The sequence below is a fragment of the Engraulis encrasicolus genome, chromosome 5, assembly GCF_034702125.1.
Source record: "Engraulis encrasicolus isolate BLACKSEA-1 chromosome 5, IST_EnEncr_1.0, whole genome shotgun sequence".
Lineage (NCBI taxonomy): Eukaryota > Metazoa > Chordata > Actinopteri > Clupeiformes > Engraulidae > Engraulis > Engraulis encrasicolus.
This window is the reverse complement of record NC_085861.1, coordinates 27,912,085-27,933,167: the sequence shown is the minus strand read 5'-3', so window position 1 is coordinate 27,933,167 and position 21,083 is coordinate 27,912,085. Positions and strand designations below refer to the sequence as shown.

The 21,083-nt window shown below is 45.2% G+C and overlaps 1 protein-coding gene across 4 annotated transcripts in view; it reads left to right on the top strand.

Moving 5' to 3' along the window:
- Positions 1–2,797, top strand: part of LOC134449214 (transcription factor HIVEP3) — a 175,292-nt gene extending 172,495 nt beyond the window's left edge. For all 4 annotated transcript variants that reach the window (XM_063199050.1, XM_063199051.1, XM_063199052.1 and 1 more), the window contains 2 exons: positions 1–288; positions 809–2,797. The exon at positions 1–288 is cut by the window's left edge and continues 524 nt beyond it. In XM_063199050.1, coding sequence (XP_063055120.1) covers positions 1–288; positions 809–1,723 — 1,203 coding nt within the window. In that variant the 3' untranslated portion in view covers positions 1,724–2,797. The remainder of the gene's footprint in view (positions 289–808) is intronic.
- Positions 2,798–21,083: the final 18,286 nt, after the last annotated feature.

Sequence of the window (21,083 nt, the reverse complement as noted above, 5' to 3'; positions counted from 1 at the left end):
GGGCCCTCTCCGTCCCCCACCTCCGGAGGCTCCTCGGCCGGCTCCATCCGCCCGCTGTCGCCGCTGCGGCCCATGTCCCCCATGTCCCCCATGTCCCCCATGCGGCCCCTGTCTCCAGGCCGCTACCGCACCTCCCGGGCCATGCTCTCGCCCTCGCCACTGGGCCGCGCGCACCATCACTACAGGCACCACAGCTCGCCCGCCCACCTGGCATGGGGGTCCGGCGGAGGCACTCAGCCGACACAGCAGAGCCACGCACAGCAGCAGACGCGGGCCGAGCGGCGACAGGTGAGACATTCATTCATTCATTCATTCATTCATTCATTCATTCATTCATTCATTAATTCATTCATGCTGCCACCATGCCGTGCCATGCTGTTGGTCTATCTACGTATCTCAAAAAGGAGATTCAGGTTCAGATTCAGATTCAGATTCAGATTCAGATTCAGAATCAACTCACTGCAGGAAGGGAGGTTAGAAATGGTTGTCTGTCGGATTAAGATAAATTCATATAAATGTCTGTATGAATTACTGTTACTGTTACAACATAAACAAAAATGTTCATGCGCAAAGATGACTGTCATATTGTATGTGTCAAAAGGGACCATCCTTCTGTTTGTGTTCAGGAGTTTCTAAACATATCCACCACTGTTTATATGAAACAACATCTATTTGTGCATTTAATTTTTGAGAGCACCTTGTGAATTCTGACCTGAACATAGACATGGTACAGCAAACAGTCTACGTATTATACAGTGTGATACAGCAGATGCCTATTCTATTCTAAGTCCTCTACCTCCCTCTGCAGGAGAGACCTGGAACTCCATGCGAGGGGTTGACGCACCCCGATGCTCTTCTGCACCCTCCTCCCCTTCGCATCTCTCCCGGCTCTGGCTCCGCCTCTGGTTTCGGATCCTCCATACCCGGCTCCGGATTCGGCTCCACCTCCGGGTTCGGCTGCCACTCCACATTCGGCTTCGGGTCCGGCTTTGGGTCCGGTTTTGGGCATGACCCGTACCCCTCGCCCCTCTACTCCACCATGGGTGGTGGTGGTGGTGGTAACGGTGCAGGAGGTGCTGGTGGTGGTGGTACCCCCCGCACCGTGGACCACATGTTCAGCCACCTGCCGCTGCACTCGCAGGACCAGGCGCGCCTGGTGCCCTACCACATGATCCCCATCGGCGGCATCCAGATGGTGCAGGCCAGGCCCAGGCCCAAGCTGGAGCGCAGCCCCTCCTCCGCCGCCTCCTCCCCCACGTCGCCCAAAGAGGACATCGCCCTGTTCCACAGCGTCACGCCGCCCAGCATCACGGACATGGCCTCCAGGACTCAGAGGGACCTGAGGTCCCAGTCGCAGGCTCACGCCCAAGCACGGGCCCTGCACCTGCACGAGGCGAGCAGCAGCAGCAGCCAATCAGGGCCCAGTATTCCAGGCATTGCCTCGCCCATGGGCGTGGCCGGTCACAAGCAGCAACAGCAAGCGCATGGCAGCTCACACCTTTCCTGCACAGACACACACTCGTTAGTTAGTGAGCGAGGAGACGCCCCCGAGATGATCACCGACAGGCTCTCTGGCCTCAGAGTGTCGTCCTTTTCCTCCAATCAGAGAACTAGACGGCTGGCCGAGAGGGAGGAGCCTTCGCTGAGGCGAGGGTCCTCACTGGCTGAGGCAGAGAGAGAGGGAGGAGACTCAAATATTGCCAGCAGAAAAAGACACACTTAGCCTGCGTTTCATATCTTTGCTTGGTCTTTTCACACTCTTGTCTGGCTTACCTTATCTTGCTCTCTTCTACTTTCTTTTTTTGTAACGTTTTTGTGTTTTTTTATAAACATTTTCAGTACTATTGTTAACTTAAATGTTTGTTCTTGCAATATTCAGGATTGTAATAAGATGCACTTTCTTTTCTTTGAGATGATCATACTTATGTAAACCTATCCAATCTATCCCCCCCTTGTATCTTTGTTGACATTGCAATCTTAATATATATTTGAATATGTACATGTAAAATGACGATGAATAAATTTGTAAATGAGAGACGTACTTTAATCACCAATAATTCCAATTTGTCAAGTGTCCAGTATTAGGCTACTCTATATATAGTTATCGGTGCCTTTCTGTCGGGGTATTTTTGCTTGAAGTGTAGATATAAGGCTAAAAAGTCTGTGAATTTTACACATATAAGTATGATATAATCTTGTGTTTCAATGGAATTCATGTTTGGGAAGGGGATATGTTGTCTTAAAGTTTTTGTTTCCTTTTTTTCTTTTTTATTTCAATCTTTTTTTTAAGTCAGGGTCAGAAAAACAAGAGTTACCCAAATGGCCCAGAAAGTGGGATGTAAACGAAAGCTTTGCCAAGCAAATGCACTGAAGTCATATTTTTAATAGACAAAAAGAGATGATTAGATCTTATGTATGTACAGAGGAAGTATATGGTCCATATTTATTATAATTCTGAAAAAAAATGAAATGTTATTTTGTTACATTTACGTTTCGAACCATTTTTGTCATTTTTGTTTTTCCAAAGGTTTTGTATTGGTCTTATTTTGTTTTATTTTTTGCTTTATGACTTTTGTTTAATGACTTGAAACTGAATGAAGACAGAGGATAAAGAGAGGGACTTAACTGGGAGAAACAGGTCAGATGGTTTATATTCCCTACAGGTCTGACACAGAGTAACGTTCTACCAATAAATGTGCACCAGACTTTGCTGAATCTTCACGGTGGTCTGTCGTACAATTTGTGCATCTGAGTCAGTTTCTCCAAAAACTTTTCCCCTCTTTTTCCTCATTGTTGGTCTCTCTCTCTCTCTCTCTCTCTCTCTCTCTCTCTCTCTCTCTCTCTCTCTCTCTCTCTCTCTCTCTCTTGGCTGCTTCTTCGTTGAGATGAGCTCCCTAAAGTCTATAACATGACCCTCACCCTAACCTTGAAGGGTGCTACTGTAGTGCATCATAATGACAAGCCAGTACAGCTCGTTCCCTCCGTCTACCTTTCCCCCTCCCTCTTTCTGTCTTTCTCTTGTCATAGTTATTTTCAGCCACTAGAGGGTGCTATGCTTTCACCTGATCTGATGTGCTGTTACTGTAAAGAGGTGATGTGTTGTATTGTTGACAGCTGGATTGCTGGTGCTGTGGCTGAGCCAAGCAGACCTGAGATCGTGGCATCATCCTCCTCGCAGCAGCAGCAAAATGCAAAATTCCAGATGGGCACACGCTGTGCATGCTTCATATACAGCAGTGTTCAACAAGGTTTTCAGTCAATTGTTGTATGCATGGAATAAAGTCTGCTGTTTGGAACCTTTTTGCACTTCACATACGGCCTAACTGTTAAAAATGCCACTTGAAGGAGAATTCCAACCAACTTCAAAATGTCATAGCCATATTATTTACATCACCAACGTGGTGCCCGTGGGCACCAGGTAGCACTCCTGGAGCTTCTGAGATGCCCACCAAGGATTTTAATAGTCATGACTACAAGATTTTAGTCACAGTTACTGTTTTTCTTAATTTAAATATGAGATTATCTCTGTATAGCCCAGTGGTTCTCAAACTTTTTCCATTATTCCCCCCTTCAGAGGGTCTGAATGCTTCCGAGCCCCCCGAAGGAACAGCAGTAGCCTATTTGCGCAGACTGATTTCAGATGTGTGTTCATTTCCTATGCTATTCAAATTCATGACAATTAATCATATAATGTTGATGAGGGCTATTGACTTATTGGCGAGACAGGAAATAATTTCCTTGAGGGGAGGGAACCCAAAATTAGATGCTTACGCCCCACTTTGAGAAACACTGTTATAGCCTATAAAGAATATTCATCTATAATTTATAAGCAAATTATCGTTCAATCTAGTGTGATTTGGGAATGATGTCAAGACATCAGTAGAGGATTTTGAACAAAAGTAGCCCTCGGGTAGCTCTCAGTAGCCCTTGGGTAGACCTTGGTAGCCCTCTGACCCAGAAAGGTTGGGGACCCCTGATTTACGCTATCCTTCACTTGTCAGAAGATGCTGCATTTTTTTTGCCGGAATTCTCTTTTAAGCTTACTGTAATTATGAAATTCTGTATCTATACTGAATTGTAGCCTACAGTAAATTTCGGTCTTTGAAGGAATACTCTTCCAATAACTGTCCTTCATAGAGCCCACGGGCACAGATTTCAGATTGACATATTTGTGAGTGAACTTGCTTTGGCCTTTTCCATGTACTCTCTGTTCTTGGTCACGCTATCCAGTTGTCAATCTTCACCTTACACTTGTCACTGTGTCTGTGGCAGTTGCCTTAGGCCCCATACCTTACCTCTCTCCTCCACAGCACCTAGCTCTCTCTCTTTCTGTCTTCCAGACAGGACTGCCGCTCTTCTGCTTCATTAAGTGCAAGACCTTTTTTCCACTCCTCTCTTAAATTCTTTGTTCCAGGATAATAATGGTTAAGTTCAGGCATGTGTGCAACAATGCAGACCAGAGTCACGATATTGTGAATAGTTTGAGCACAAGAGCTTTTTCCTGCGTCCAGAATGTGAGTATACTGTTGGGGAGGGGGAAGGACTTATCACCATTCATACATACTAAATAAGTGGCTTACAATGATTGGATGATGTGTTGTCAGTCATGTATGTCATGTCATGCAGATAGAAGTTCTTATTAACACCTGTGTTTCAGATGGCCTGGCTTAGACCACAACGCTGTCAAAGGACGATGTGACCATATCGCAATGCTGACGTCTTACTTTCGTGGTGTGTTGGATGATTGCAGTTTTTGTCATTTGCTTACACACACTTTTAACGCTTTCACACATTTTTCCCAAAACTAGTAGCACACAAAATGCAAAACAGGTTCTCATTCGTTTTCAAAATCTTTGTACATTTTTAAAAAATTCAAGGCAATTGTTTTGTAAAAAAAAAAAAAAAAAAGTCAAGGCTGACAATTTATGTTAGGTCTCATTATCTTGAGATGTAGCTGTGAAATATGAAAGGTTTTAGAATAGAATAGTGTCATCTTATCTCACTTTTTGTGTGTAAATAAGGAAAAGGCAAGGCAAGTTTATTTGTGTAAGACATTTGACACACAAAGGCAGTTCAATGTGCGTAATGAAGGAAAATGTTTAAGAACATAACACAGGCAATCAAAAGTCCCGATTAAGGTGTGGTCAAATGCAGCATTTATTGGATTCGGAATACTTGCTGACACTAAACACTCCTTTCAAAGGCTGTAATTATGTTAATACAGGTTTGGGACAGCCACTGTGAAGAGTGCACTAATACGTTCCCTCGTCGATCATTGAGGAACATTTTTTCCAGTAGTGATCATGTGCAGGGATCGATACTGAATCAACCACTATGTTTATATGATGTTTTTCATTCCGAATTAATAATTCAGAATGAAATGGTTCCGTCAAGTTTACTTACTTTGATCTTTCCTTCCATTCCGAATTAAGAGGTGTTTACATGACTTTTTCAAAGCAGAATTAAGCTTTATTTAGAATTAAATGGAGTTAATTCGGAATTAAATGTCTCTTGTAAAAGTAGCCATTGTGTGTGTGTGGGTGTGGGTGTGGGTGTGGTTGTGTGGGTGTCTGTCTGTCTGTCTGTCTGTCTGTCTGTGTCTGTGTCTGTCTGTCTGTCTGTCTGTCTGTCTGTGTCTGTGTCTGTGTCTGTGTTTTGTACATGAGGTGTATGGAAATACAGTGCGTATGCGATGGGCATTTGCTGGCAGGTTCACTATTTTGAGCTAAAAACAGACATCTTTACTTGACTCTACATATGGAGTAGGGTATAAAAAATATTTATGTTGACTAAATTTAAGGGGATTCTAAATTCAGAGGTTCTTGATCCTAAACGCCACATAATTTTAAGATTAGAGATTGCAAGGTCAGTTTTTGGAAACCAATACCTTCCAAATAACCTTTGTCTTATTCATCAAACTGATGGCAGGCGATCAACACCTGATAAGATGATGCTTATCATTTTCCTTCAGAATTGTTTAATCATTTCCTTCATCCCTTATCATGAGGCAAGTCCTCCTACACTCTCCACCCGCTATCCCTCCCTTTCCATCCCCTCTGCATTCCTCTCCTCTCCTCTTCCACCCTCCACTGCCCTGTCCTCCTCTCCTCTCCTCTTCCACCCTCCACTGCCCTGTCCTCCTCTCCTCTTCCACTCTCCACTGCCCTGTCCTCCTCTCCTCTCCTCTTCCACCCTCCACTGCCCTGTCCTCCTCTCCTCTTCCATCCTCCACTGCCCTGTCCTCCTCTCCTCTTCCACCCTCCACTGCCCTGTCCTCCTCTCCTCTCCTCTTCCACCCTCCACTGCCCTGTCCTCCTCTCCTCTTCCACTCTCCACTGCCCTGTCCTCCTCTCCTCTCCTCTTCCACCCTCCACTGTCCTCCTCTCCTCTCCTCTTCCACCCTCCACTGCCCTGTCCTCCTCTCCTCTTCCACCCTCCACTGCCCCGTGTCCTCCTCTCCTCTTCCACCCTCCACTGCCCTGTCCTCCTCTCCTCTCCTCTACCAATCCATCCCCTGCTTTTCCTCCCCTCTTCTCCTTCCCAGTGTCCTCCCCACATCCACTGCTCTCCTCCCCACCCTCTCCCATTCTTTCCTCCCTCTCTCACCTCCTCTCTCCTCTCCGCCCACCTGCCAGTGTTCCGCTCCTCTTACTTTTCCTCCCCATGCCATCTCTCTCCTCTCTTCTCTTCTTCTCTCCTCTCATCTCCTCTCCTCTCCTCTCCTCTCTTATCCTCTCTTCTCTTCTCCTCTCTTCTCTTCTCTTCTCTTCTCTTCTCTTCTCTTCTCTTCTCTTCTCTTCTCCTCTCCTCTCCTCTCTTCTCTTCTCTTCTCTTCTCTTCTCTTCTCTTCTCTTCTCTTCTCTTCTCTTCTCCTCTCCTCTCCTCTCCTCTCCTCTCCTCCTCTCTACTCTCCTCTCCTATCCTGATCCACCCCCTTTGCTCTTCTCCTCTTCTCTTCAGTCCTCTGTTCTCCTCCTTTCCTCTCCTTTCATGCCCCCTCCTATCCTCTTCATTCTCCTCTCTTCTGCACTCATTTGTCCACCCCCACCCGACCTCCCCTCCTCCCAGTGTCCAGGCTCCTCTTGTCCTCTCGTGTGGGAGGAATGGAGAGCCTGCTCGGGACAGGTTTTATGGTTTCCGTGTGTTCCAGGAGAAAACTTATCAAGACCGCCAAATTCCTTATCAGAACTTCCGACTGGCCACACACACACACACACACACACACACACACACACACACACACACACACACACACACACACACACACACACACACACACACACACACACACACACACACACACACAGAGCGTGTGGAATCTGAAACTGCTTGCAACTACAGCATGTTAGCAAATGAAGTGAATCCTTTTTTATAGCCTACACCTGTATACAGAGTAACTTCATGACTCATGACTCTATAACAACATTGTAAAATATTTTACGATGACATAACAACAGTTGCACGACTGAAGACATTACACAGCATAATATTATACCACTGATTCTTGAGAAAGTGGCTAAAACAGGTTGTAATCTTGAAAGAAAAAACCGAAGTGAATTACAAAATAATATGGTATATTCTCGTAGACAAAGGTCTTGGCTTTTCAGAAATGCACAAGGCCAATCTCCCCATTTTTAATTTTTTTCAGAAATTAGGTTTTTCTCCGATCATACCTTGTTTTTTGTCAACACCGTCAGACACAATTAAAAGCAATAAAAAGTGTATTGATTTGGTTGCATATGTATCTGGAGTTTTTAAGTGATTGTGTGTGTTTTTTGGTTCACACATACGCCTTTAAATGTTGAAAATTCACTTTCATTCTATTTTAATACTGCTTCATGTGTTCTAATTTAAAAATATGTGCTGTCAGACGATGCTTACTTAAAGCCTAAATAGATCAAGCAATTTTTTGTAATTTCACAAATATTCGTGTAGGCTTAAATTTGCTGTTACTTTGATAATTCAACAACTCCAAAGGAAATTTTTTTAAGGACATTCATTTAAAATGTCCAAAACTCCTTCTTACGGTGGTGACTTAAGAACTGACGGTGGTGACAGTAATCTGAAAGTGGTGAAAGTGACCTAATTATTACCTACATTTAGCAATATAAATAGCCCTCTCAAGTCAATGACATCTAGCATAAACACTTTATTTTTGTGTGTGCACAGTATGTTTGTGCATGTGTTTTTTCTTTATTTGTTAGATACTCTAGGAAGTAGGCCTAGATTATTGAAAATGTGGCATAAACAGGTTTTAAGTTGTTCAAATCCAAAATATAGAGGTGTATTATCATAGATGAAGGTCTTGGCTGTGCAGTGAATGTATTGGCCAAGCTCCCCATGTTTTAGACTTTTCAAAAAATGGGCTCTTTCTTGGTTTTGTCACCAGCGTCAGACAGAATTAGAAGTAAAAAGATATGTTTACTGTATTTAAGTGAATTACTTTTACAATTCAACATAATTGTAGATACTTATTGGAAGCATATTCTTAAAACTTGTCAAAAACATGTAAAACACATGCTTTTTTGTGAACCACATCAGATGTCACCACCGTCAGGTTTTGTGACAAAAAACCCTCCAAATGCACCTCAGTGGAGGCTGGAGTATAAGTTTGGGTCACAATTATTACTAACATGTCTGGTAATGTTTCATTAACCAGCACAATTTAGTAAAATATGGAACAAGATGATGAGCGGAACAAAATCTGACGGTGGTGACATCTGACGGTGTGAGACAAAAAAGCACTCTTTTACATATTATGCATTTTTTGCTCACATTAGCCACTTCGTTTTCGCTCTGTTTCTTAGGGGCTTCATGCCGCTTCTGAAAAAGTATATATAATTAACATTAATGTAACATAATACTATTAAAACCCCCGACGGTGTTGACAGTTTATGGTTGGGACAGTACCAGTGTCCAAACAAATTAACAAATTGAGGAGAAATTAGTAAACTTACAGAAGCTTCAGTGATGGTGAAGTATTCAGTAGAGATAAAGGTTTGAAAAGGGGTCCTAAGTAATGACAATGACCTTGTGCATACCTGATTTTATTGTCTTTTTAAAAAAATCTGACGGTGGTGACTAATATGCTGGACACACTTTGAGCCATCAGAAAATAGTTGTACATATTGCTTTACACGCACTATGTGCATATCTGCAGAACCACTTCAATATGGACTTTCACATCATGGTGATATTATTCAATAATATCAGTGATTTTTACATTTTAAGTCAATTGAAATGATGATGTCTGTCCTTGGGACAGCTGTTTTTACAGGGTGTGGGCAGGTTTATAGCCATGAAAAGTAATAAAATTACACTTAAATATTTCAAACCACTGTACATTTGTGTGACAGACCCCTGGGTCTTTACCTGGATTCATTTTGTTCATGAAAATGTAGTTTATTTTCAACAGAATTGGCAGTTTATTGCTGAGACATGTTTTAGCCGCTTTCTCAAGAATCAGTGATACATTTCTGGGTCTCGGACATGCACCCTTAGTCTTAGGGCATTAGGCACTGACTACACTACTCCAGCGCTGAATCATAGCACCACACTGCCCATTTATTTCATTAACACCTATCGTGTCTAAAAAATGTAACAGAATTGCAGACTGTTAAATATGCATAGATATCAAAGCTGGTCTAAAATGTACTGTCAAGCTGCTTAACCCATTTATGCTGGATGCTGCATATACGCAACATTGACCTAGGCGGCTGGAGCTGCATGGGCACAGCATTCAGGCTCATGAGTTTTGAGGTTTTATTTTTTTAATTAAAAATGTGGGTATATTAGAGCTGAATAAACACATTATAATGCAAAATGAGGGTATTAGCATTTAAATGCAACTTATTTCATGTTTTAATGTGCTGAGAGGCTGAGATATTTCAGTTTTTATAGGCTGAGGGCACATTTTCCCAGAAAGAGCTTAGGCATGTAGCAGGTGGTTTTTAGTGGTTAATGTGCCACAGTCTCACTTTTTGTATGTCTTCTTTGTACTTCTGTAGTATGCTATGTGTGCAAGTGGATGTCTGACTGTCTGTAGAATTGAGTAGTGGAGTAAATATAATTAGTTGATCCCAAAGGAAATTGGGGTGTCTAGCCACACATACACATCTACAGTTACACATGTACAGTGCCCTCCATTATTATTGGCACCCCTGGTTGAGATGTGTTTTTTAGCTTCCAATTATTATTATTTTTCTCTAAATAATATGGGACCTTAATGGAAAAAAAAGAGAAAAATCCAACCTTCAATACAAGTGCATTTATTCAGTGGGGAAAAAATCCCACATAAAGAAATAATTATTTGACATCAAATAATGTGTGTCACAATTATTAGCACCCCTGTTGTTAATATTTTGTACAACCCCCTTTTGCCAACAAAACAGCACCTAATCTTCTCCTATAATGTTTCACAAGACGGGAAAAGACAGAAAGAGGGATCTTCAGCCATTCCTCTTTGCAGAATCTCTCTAAATCATCCAGAGACCTGGGTCCTCTCCTCTGTACTCTCCTCTTCAGCTCACCCCACAGGTTCTCAATGGGGTTGAGGTCTGGGGACTGAGATGGCCATGGGAGGAGCTTGATTTTGTGTCTGGTTAACCATTTCTGTGTAGATTTGGCCATATGTTTAGGGTCATTGTCTTGCTGAAAGACCCAGTGACGACCCATCTTCAGCTTTTTGGCAGAGGGCAACAGATTTTGATTTAAAATGTCCTGGTATTTCAAAGCATTCATGATGCCATGCACCCTAACAAGCTTCCCAGGGCCTTTGGAAGCGAAACAGCCCCACAGCATCACTGACCCACCCCCATACTTCACAGTGGGTATGAGGTGCTTTTCAGCATGCGCATCTTTCGTGGCACGCCAGACCCACTTAGAGTGTTTGTTGCCAAAAAGCTCAATCTTGGTCTCATCTGACCAAAGCACACGGTCCCAGTTGAAGCCCCAATACCGCTGGGCGAACTCCAGACGTTTGCGTTTATGATTGTGGGTGAGGAAAGGTTTTCTCCGTGCATGCCTCCCAAACAGCTTGTTGGCGTGTAGACAGCGCCTGATGGTTGATTTGGAGACTTTGTGACCCCAGGATGCTACCATTTGTTGTAATTCTGTAACAGTGAGCTTTGGAGATATTTTGATTTCTCTTACCATCCTCCTCACTGTGCGTGGTGGCAAAATAAACTTGGGTCCTCGTCCAGGCTTGTTTACCACTGTTCCAGTTGTTTTGAACTTCTTAATTATTCCTCTCACAGTAGATATGGGCAGCTGCAGTTGAGTGGCAATCTTCTTGTAGCCTCTGCCTGACCTGTGAACGTCGACGCACATCTGCCTCACTTGTATGCTGTGTTCCTTTGTCTTTCCCATGTTTAAGAGTGGATAAGAGAAATGGCCTCGGTGTCACATCATATTTATACCCCAGGGAAACAGGAAGTGATGAATTACTAATTAAATGTTCCTACATACTCTGGTAAACTTTGTAAACTACTGTAGAAATGACAGAAATGCTTCAATTATATTTATTTCCTGGGAATTGTTAAGGGTCCCAATAATTGTGGAACAGGTGATTTAATGAAAAATAATTCTTTTTTAGTCAGGGATTTTTTTTATTTTCCTACAATTCATTTGAGTTGAAGGCTACATTTTCCTAAAATTTTCAGTGTGACAGTATTCTTCTGCAATAAACACTGAATTTATTTTAAGGCTTTTAACACATCTCAACCAGGGGTGCCAATAATTATGGAGGGCACTGTATGTATTTTACCAGCATAGTACAGTACTGGTACAAGCATTTCTTGGAGCAAGTAAAAAAAATCTCATCTAGAAAAAATACTTGCTTCATACACAAACATCTTAAAACATGTCAAAATTGTCCAAGTTCTAGTTCAAAAGTACTACTTGTTGGGTGATTTTTACTAATATTAAGATTGACTATTTTTTTTTTTATTATTTGAAACTAGAAAAGTATGTTAGCTAAGGTTTCATTTTTGCTGTGCATGTTAAGCACTGTATTAGTGCAATGCTCACTGACTCATCCTCAGAGGTGGAGAACTAATTGCAAAGTATCATGGGTCTACAATGAAGAACTGTACTTCTGTACAATTTTCACTTGAGTACATTTTGACAACTTTTGACATTGACTTACATTTAATAACACTTTCAAAAGAAATCTTATACTTCATCCACTACATTTTTCCCAAACACAATGTACATAATGCCACCCCATCCCCATGTCTTCCCTTATATCCACTTTGCATTGAAAAGTATTTCGAAATATTGTTGTCTCCTTTGTTTTTCATGCACCTCTGTTCATCCCACATTACAGCTTTATGAAATAATGTTACATTAGACAAATGTGAGTATCACTGTCTCCAGTACCGTTTCCTGACCTAAAGTTATTCTAACCTTCCTCCGCCATTTATTGGCACTCAGGTTTTGCAAACCAGATCAGACTGATTTAATGATCCCTGATCTTCTCTTCCGAGAGACCTTCCGTTCCTAAAAACAACATGTTTCCCCACATGTGTGTGTTGTTGTTTTCCTCTTTTGTGGGTCAGTTTGGATAAAGCCATTTGCTTATATAATGTAACGTGCAATAATGACGGCTGAGACATTTCTTGTTTTCATTGAAAGCAAATGATGTACCAGCAGACCAACTGATACTAATATTTTGTTCTGTGACCACAGATAACACAACATAACCACAGAAACACATAAATCAGTGTACTTAAAAATGGATGTTTTTGGTCCTCCAGAGGATCCTTTAAGGGATAGGCTCAACTCACAACTGCTCCTTACACATTAACTGGCCCTAGAATATAATGGAAATATTCTCACGTCTACACCTGACGGAGACCATACAGGTAGGAACATTGTGTACAATAAACCAGGAGCAGCAAGTGCAGTGCTTTCTCCTTGCTTTATTTGATCCTCTCCAAACCCTCCCTTATTCTCACATCCCCATGTACGCCACGCAGAAACTTGAGGTCGGAAGTGAAAGTCTTTTGTTAATTTCTCAAGACTTGCCTTGATGTATATGGTACTACAAAGATACTTCAAGGACACTGATCAACTTTTAAATCATCTCTCTTTCTCTCTTTCTCTATGTATCTATCTATGTATCTATCTATGTATGTATCTATCTATCTATGTATCTATCTATCTATCTATCTATCTATCTATCTATCTATCTATCTATCTATCTATCTATCTATCTATCTATCTATATCTTTTTACAGTATCTCTCTAGCCCTCCATCATGGTCCCAGGCTTTAACTGTAATTGTTGTTGAGCAATATAGACTTCAAAGCTGGGCATCAGACTGTATATCCGGACACTCTAGTGGCCAGAGTCTATTTTTAAAGGCTGGTCTCTGGGTGACAGCGAGGGAAGACAGCAAATAATTAGCCTGCAGACGGTGGTGAGGGGAGGGAGGGAGAGAGAGAGAGAGAGAGAGAGAGAGAGAGAGAGAGAGAGAGGGAGAGAGAGGGAGAGAGTCAGTGCAGCCCAGAGTCTGCAGAGGCAAGCAAGGATGCGGCAGGGGAGGCAGTGATTAAAGATGAGAGCAGAGTGTTGTGTTTGCGGGGGAGAGAAAAGGACAACACTGGAGGCTGGCTGGAAGCTGGAGGGTGAGGTGGAAATGCCGGTGGTGGGGTGTTGTTTTTGTGTGCCTCCGCTTTCCGCGGTCAAGAGAGTATAGAAAAGTTTGTATTCTGTTAGTGATACGTTATGTTCATCTCTGAATGTTAAAGTTGTAGTAGGAGGACGACTATGGAGACCCCAGGACCATTTCACACCAAATGAACTTTGAAAACTTGGAAAACAACACTTTTCTGACATGATATGAACTTTCATACCTCATACTTGGCAGAGGTGTCAAAAGTAAAAATAAAAGTAAAAAAAGAAAGAGTTTCTTTCCAACACAAGTAACATAATCTAAGTAACCAGTAGACCTGTGTACTTGTCTTACAATCAGCTAACTCTGCACTGGTTGGATCAAGTTTGTGGTGGGTCCTGTTCAGTGTTTTTCAGTAACAACACAGTATATCTATCTCATTAGGTACAATGGAGTAAATGGTGTAACAGCCATGTAATGCCATGTGCTAGTGTTGTATTTACACCTCAAATGTACTTTTACTTTTACTTTTACTTTTAGTCACGCATTACCTACAAAGTCCTCCTCCTAACCTTCAAGTCCCTCCATGGTCTGGCACCCCACTACCTCACAGACCTCCTTCACCCCTATGACCCCTCAAGATCCCTGCGGTCCTCTTCCAAGGGCCAGCTGATCGTCCCTCGTACCAGGCTCAAGGCCACCAGTGACAGAGCCTTCCATGTTGCTGCTCCCATTCTTTGGAACAATCTGCCCGACCACATCCAGAATGCCCCTTCACTGGCCATGTTTAAGCAACACCTTAAGACACATCTCTTCCTGGAGGCTTATGGCTGCTAGTTCCACAAGCACTTTCACTTACATACAGTCACACATACGCTCACACACTGACGCGCACACACACTCACACTTTCCAACACAACACTCTGTGAAGCGTCCTTGGGTGTTTTGAAAGGCGCTATATAAAACAAAAGTATTATTATTAGTAGTATTGCGGCAATGCACTGCGTTTGTCAGCCGCCATAAAACCCGACTGAAGATTATTATTATTACCACTGATACTTGGTGGTGACACAACATACCACACCTTGACCAGGTGAGGTGTTCGCAAGAAAAATCCCCAAACAGAAAATATCCCAAAACACATTCCATCTCCCTTAGTGATCCATTCTAATTCAACACATGAGTCACACACCTGTACAGTACACAGTCCACCTGTACATTCAGGTCCACTGCGCCATTGTGTGTTTCCACTGAAACGGCGATGGGTGTGTTTGGAAACTGCTGCTGTTCGTCAGTCAGGCCTTCAGTTCAGCTCACAGGCCTGACAAACAGCCTGGAAAGTCAATATTCCGTGCAGGAAATGGTCAAAAAAGGTACTGCAACTATGCTGCTCATTGAAACTGGGTTGGCTATCACCAAAGTTGATATTTACATGAAAGTTTACTGAGTAACACACAAATATTTTCTAGTATGGTTGTTTTGATCGTTGATCCTAGTAAGTTTATCTGTAGGAGCCACCGTGGGGCATCTGATTAAAATGCAGACATGATGTACAGATCCAGAGTATTTATTAACTTGTGGAGTTTACAGTTGTTGGGCTTGGGATTATTGCAGTTGTGGATGATATGAAATAGGTTGTGAAGTTGTGACAACCAAGTTGTAAAGATGTGGTTTCTACAAGTAAAACAAATGCAACAATGCCTCTTAGAAACATAAGCATGGTGACTACATTAATAGCTAAGCATGGCTAATCATACACTGACACACATGGAAAATAGCTACCCAAGCACCACTACATGAAATGACCAAATATCCACTTAAATCTAGACATACACGTTATTACACTGATATGTTACACCGTTATAGACAATATATAATCAAATTAGAAGCATAATCTCCGTCTAACACGGCAGGAAAAGTTACACATTATAAGTTAACTTAACCGCGGTAGCGCGGGACACGCGGTGCACGCTATAAACGCAACTGTCGGCAAATACGCAGTTATTATCAATGACATTCTACAAACGAACATTTAACAAGTCATACACAAACAAGAAATGCCAACACTTACGGTTTCTGAACACACAAACGGCACAAACAGTCCACAGAACCGAAGGGGTTCCTTTTAAATCTCTGCCTCCTCATCCACTGGTCTGCGCATACAACCCTCTGACTCGCACTCCAATTAACTGCACAAGTGTAGCCACAAGGGTTGCACGCGCAGGACGCACGGATGGCCAGCAGGAGGCTACCTGGTCATGTGAACAGTCTCTAGTCCTTCACAACAGCCGCCCCCAAACTGGTCACTGGTCCAGTTTGTCCTCATCTGAAGGACGGGACAGGACGGGGTTGGAGTCCAGGTCTGGAACGGCAGGCAGTGGGATGAGTCGGGCCACCGGCCTGATGTAGTGCCTGTCCTTGACGCGGATCTCTGCTGTCCGGATACGGCCATCAGTTCCGGGGAGCACCTTGGTGATCCGGCCCACAGGCCAGAGGGCCCTGGGCAGCAGGGGGTCTACCACCAGGACGATGTCTCCAGGCTGATGAGCTGGCGTTTCCTTATGCCACTTAGCCCGGGTCTGAAGTGTTGGGAGGTAGTGGCGAATGAAATGAGCCCAGAACTGATCAGCAAGGATTTGAGAGTGCTTCCATCTCTTCCTACTTAGAAGCTCCGACTCCTCATAAACGGCTTGGGGCAGGGACGGGTCTAACCGCCCCATCAGCAACAAGTTTGGGGTTACAGGGTCTGCGTCCGCCACATCACTAGACACATATCCAAGGGGCTTGGAATTTAGGATTCCCTCCACTTCAATCAAGACAGTGCGCAACACCTCCTCTGGTATGGCGTGTGGTTGCACAGTGGCGTACAGGGCAGCTTTAACTGATCTTATTTCTCTCTCCCAAATGCCACCGAAGTGAGGTGCACTGGGGGGGTTGAACTTGAAGCTGATCTGGTGCTGTGATAGCTGCTCTTTCAGGTCAGGATGCAATGCTTGGAAGGCTTCACGAAGCTCTCGATCTCCGCCCTTGAAATTTGTGCCCTGATCTGATAGAATTTCTGATGGCTTTCCTCTTCTGGCGATGAATCGACGCAAGGCCATCAGAAATGCGTCAGAGTCCAGACTTGTCAGAACATCAATGTGGACTGCCTTTGTTGTCAAACATTTGAACAGTATTCCCCACCTTTTCTCTGAGCGCCGTCCAACTTTGATTGTGAACGGCCCGAAACAGTCAACTCCTGTGGAGTAAAAGGGGGGCTTGAACAAGCGCAGTCTGGCTTCAGGGAGGTCTGACATGAGGGGGACTTTGGGCTGAGCTCTCCACCGCTTGCATTCTGGACAGAACTGCTGATGCCGTTTAACAGCCTCACGGCCATGCAATATCCAGAATCTCCTCCTAAGCTCGGCAAAGAGGCGCTCTGTGCCGGGGTGCCTTAGGTCTTCATCCACGTCATGCACTATTAGTCTTGTGATCTTGTGTGCTGGATCTAGCACCACTGGATGGACCATGTCTGGTTCCAGGTCTTGGCTGCGGCGAAGACGGCCTCCAACTCTTATGAGTCCAGTAGCCTGGTCCAACTCTGGAGCAAGTGTGAGCAGCCGATTGGTAGATGTCAAGGGCTTACCAGCAGACAGGAGGGCGTACTCTTCTCCAAAGCTGTCCTGCTGTGCTCGTTGGAGCATTTCCATCTCTATTGCCCTATAGTCCTCTGCTGTTGGACTGCTTTGACCTGCGGCCGCCCCATGACGAGGAAGTGCAACCGCATGGACCAGATCTCTGAACGAGGAGAACCTTTCTAGGTCAGGGAGGGCTGGAGGCGCAGTGGTAGTGACCAGGCTACAGAACATCGTTTTTCGTGTCTCTGCTTCGTCCTCTGTTACAGTCACTGAAGGCTTTGTGGGCCAATACTCAGGCGACTGTGACAGGAATGGTGGTCCATCCTTCCATCTGCCATCCTCCGCTATTTCCATCAAGGTCTTGCCACGAGTGATGTCATCTGCAGGGTTGTTGCTGGAATCGACATAGTGCCAAGAGCATTCACTTGTCAGTTCTTGGATCTCAGCCACTCTTGTGCCAACGAACACTTTAAACCTGCAAGACTCCGACTGGATCCAGGTCAGGACAGTTGTGGAGTCTGACCAAAGGGTGACATCATCGAGGGACAAGGTGAGCTCCCTTCGGAGCAGAGCGGCTACTTGGGCTCCTGTCAGCGCTGCACAAAGCTCCAAGCGTGGCATGGACTGTTGCTTCTTGGGAGCTACTCTGGAACGTGCAGTGAGGAACGACATCTCCACATGTCCATCTGGACCTTCAGTGCGTAGGTAAGCAACGGCGCCATAGGCACGCTCAGAGGCATCACAGAAGATGTGAACTGTTCTGGTGCAAGCCTCTCTGTCCATCTGAGGACTCACATAGCAGCGGGGCAGGGATATCTGAGGCAGTCGCTGTAACTCTTCCTGCCACTCTGTCCACATCAGCAGGGCGTCTTCAGGCAACGCTGGGTCATCCCAGTCCCTTGCTTTGCTCCACAGGCACTGGACTAAGACTTTAGCCCTTGTGGTGAAGGGAATGATGAATCCCAGCGGGTCGTAGAGGCTAGCTAGCACCCGATAGATGTTTCTCATGGTTAGTGCTTCGTGGCCCAGCAGACGACATTTATAGCCGAGGGTGTCCGAGTGGCAGAACCACCGTAGGCCCAGCGCTAGCTCCTGAGGATCAGTCTCGGTGTCGTTCAGCCACAACTCGTTGCTTTCTGACCTTAGGTCCTTGGGAAGGTGGCTGATGGTCTCAGGAGTGTTGCTTGCCCACTGGCGGAGCTGGAATCCTCCCTCTGCCAGGAGGGACTGCAGTTTGTCCACCAGTGACTTTGCTTCGTCCACAGTTTGCACGCTTCGGAGGCAGTTGTCCACGTAGAAACATCTTTCCGCAGCTACACGGACGTCTTCCTCAGGCTGACTGTGGTCGGTCACATGTTTCAGTAGTGCAAATGTGGCGCAGCACGGGCTACATGTAGTCCCAAATGGAAGAACCTGCCATTCGTATATGCAGAGGGGGGTGTCTTTCTGCAAGTCCCTCCACAGGAACCGGAGCAGTGCTTTGTCTTGGGGTAGCAACCTCACCTGGTGGAACATTCCCTTTATATCGCTACTGATAGCGATGGAATGCTCACGAAATCTCAGGAGCACACCGAGCAGGCTGGAAGTCAAGGTTGGGCCAGGGAGAAGCAGGTCATTCAGATTGGCTCCATTATGGGAAAAGGAGCAATTGAACACGATGCGGTTCTTTCCATTGTGAGATACCATATGGTAAGGGATGAACCATGACTCACCATCCTTGCTCAGCCCTTCTTCCTTGACCTTCACGATGTACCCTGCTCGTTCCAGCTTCTCAATCTCCTCACGGTAGGCAGCTGCTCGATCTGGGTCCTTTGCCAAGCGGCGCTCGGTGTTGCGCAGTAGGGGGAGAACTGCATCCTTACGAGCTTGCAGCTTGGGCATGTTCTTGATTCTCAGCAGTGGTGTGGCATAGCGCTGTGTCCCCTCCACATCTACTCGCACAGTTTTCTGCTCCAGCAGGGCAATGGCCTCCTTATCCTGGCGTGACCGAGTCACAAACTTCTCGCTCCTGTAAGGTAGAACGTCTAATTGCCAAAGCCTTTCAACATTCTGGAACAGCTCAGTGGAGGGTGAAAGGGTGGACACATGGAAACACTGGCTTGACTTGAGCTGCTGCTGAACTAACCTGGTTGGCCCCTGCAATGTCCACCCAAGTTTTGTATTCACAGCCGCAGGTCCACCAGAGGGACCTAGTCGCACAGGCTCAATGGGAGTGATTAGCTCAGGGTAGTCTGACCCTATCAGGATGACTGGGTGGACTCGGTTGAGGTCTTCGATAGGCAGCCCTTTGAGGTGTCTGTACTTCTGTTGCAGTGCCTTCACAGGGTAAGAATGCTCTGCTAGGCCTAATGGCTCTGCTGTGAAGGCTCCACGTATCCGGAATACTTTGTTTGGCTGACAGACAGGGGATATGGAGAAGGATACTGAATGGCCCTGTATGACTTTCATCTCCTGGCGCACTGTTCTCAGGGCTAGGCCTTCTGGTATGCCGCGCAGCTTCAGTGTTCGTGCAGCTGTAGCGAGTAGAATCGTGCGCTCAGAGCCATCGTCCAATATGGCGTATGCCTCCATGCTTTCTTTTCCATTGCGCAGGATTACTTTGCTCACCTTCAGCATCACTGGACTGCCACCTGACCGTCGATCGAGGTAGAACACATCGCTTGGCTTAGTGACTGCATTGCTGCTCTCATCAGAGGGTGACCTAGCATTGACATCATGCAGAATCTCCAGATGCCTCCCTTTACACATCTTGCAGGTGGTTTTGAGGCGACACTGCGAAGCCTGGTGAGCACGCCCACATCGCCAGCACTTTCTGTTTGTCGTTATCCAACTCCTCTTCTGTTCAGTGGTCAGCTGGCTGAAGTTGGAGCACTGACTCAGGTAATGCTGATCATTCGAACAGTAAGAGCAGTAGGCCTGTCTCTCACCTTGCTTGCTGTTGGGTGCCGGGGGTTTCTCACTCACAGCTGCACTGACTTGCTGTTCGGCCCCATGGAGAACACTGGTGGCACGGTTGGACTTTGGCTCCCTTCGCTTCTCCTTCTTAGAGTCGTCAGCAGCCCCAATCACACTGAGTGTCTCGAACACTGTCTCCTGCATTTTCAGCTCAAATTCTAACCACTCAGCGAAATGGTGCAGGGTGGGGATGCGGATGTTCTTAGGGTAAAGGTAACGCTTGAACTGTGCTCTCAGGTCTTGTGGCAGCTTCAGCAGCAATCTTGTGACGTGAGAGCCACACTGCATCTCGATCTGACCACTCTCACCTAACTGGTCAAGCATCCCATGTAAAGCCCGGACGCGAAGTGCAAACCTCTTGAACGCACTAGTATCATTAGCGCGGATATTGGCAGCATCCATCATTTCAGCGATATGTAGCAGGGCCAATTGGTGAGGCTGTCCATAGTGGTCAGTGAGGGATGCCATAGTGTCTGAATATGGCTTCTTGGAGTTGGTATAGGAATCTGCAATTAGCAGAGCTTCTTCAAATCTCAAATGATCCACCAATATTTGATAGTTAAATCGCTCTGTTGCATCATCAGGCAATAGGTTATCCAGTGCTGTCTTGAGCCAATTGAACTCTCTGGGGTCAGGTTTCGTGAATTGGGGGATCTTAGGCTTTGGTCCACGGTACACCCGCTCTTGCTGGCTTTCTCTGGGGTGCTGGGCTTGACCTGAAGGCATAGGTTGCCCTGTGTGTGATGGCGCATTACTGACTGCATCCCATTCAGAACCTGGGTCTGGCTCACAGTACTCTGGCGTGACAGGTCGTCGGAGCTGTGGTGGCACTCCCATACTCCGCATGTGCTCTGTGAGCTCCTCTACCACATTACTGTAGTTCCTTGAGGGGTGCG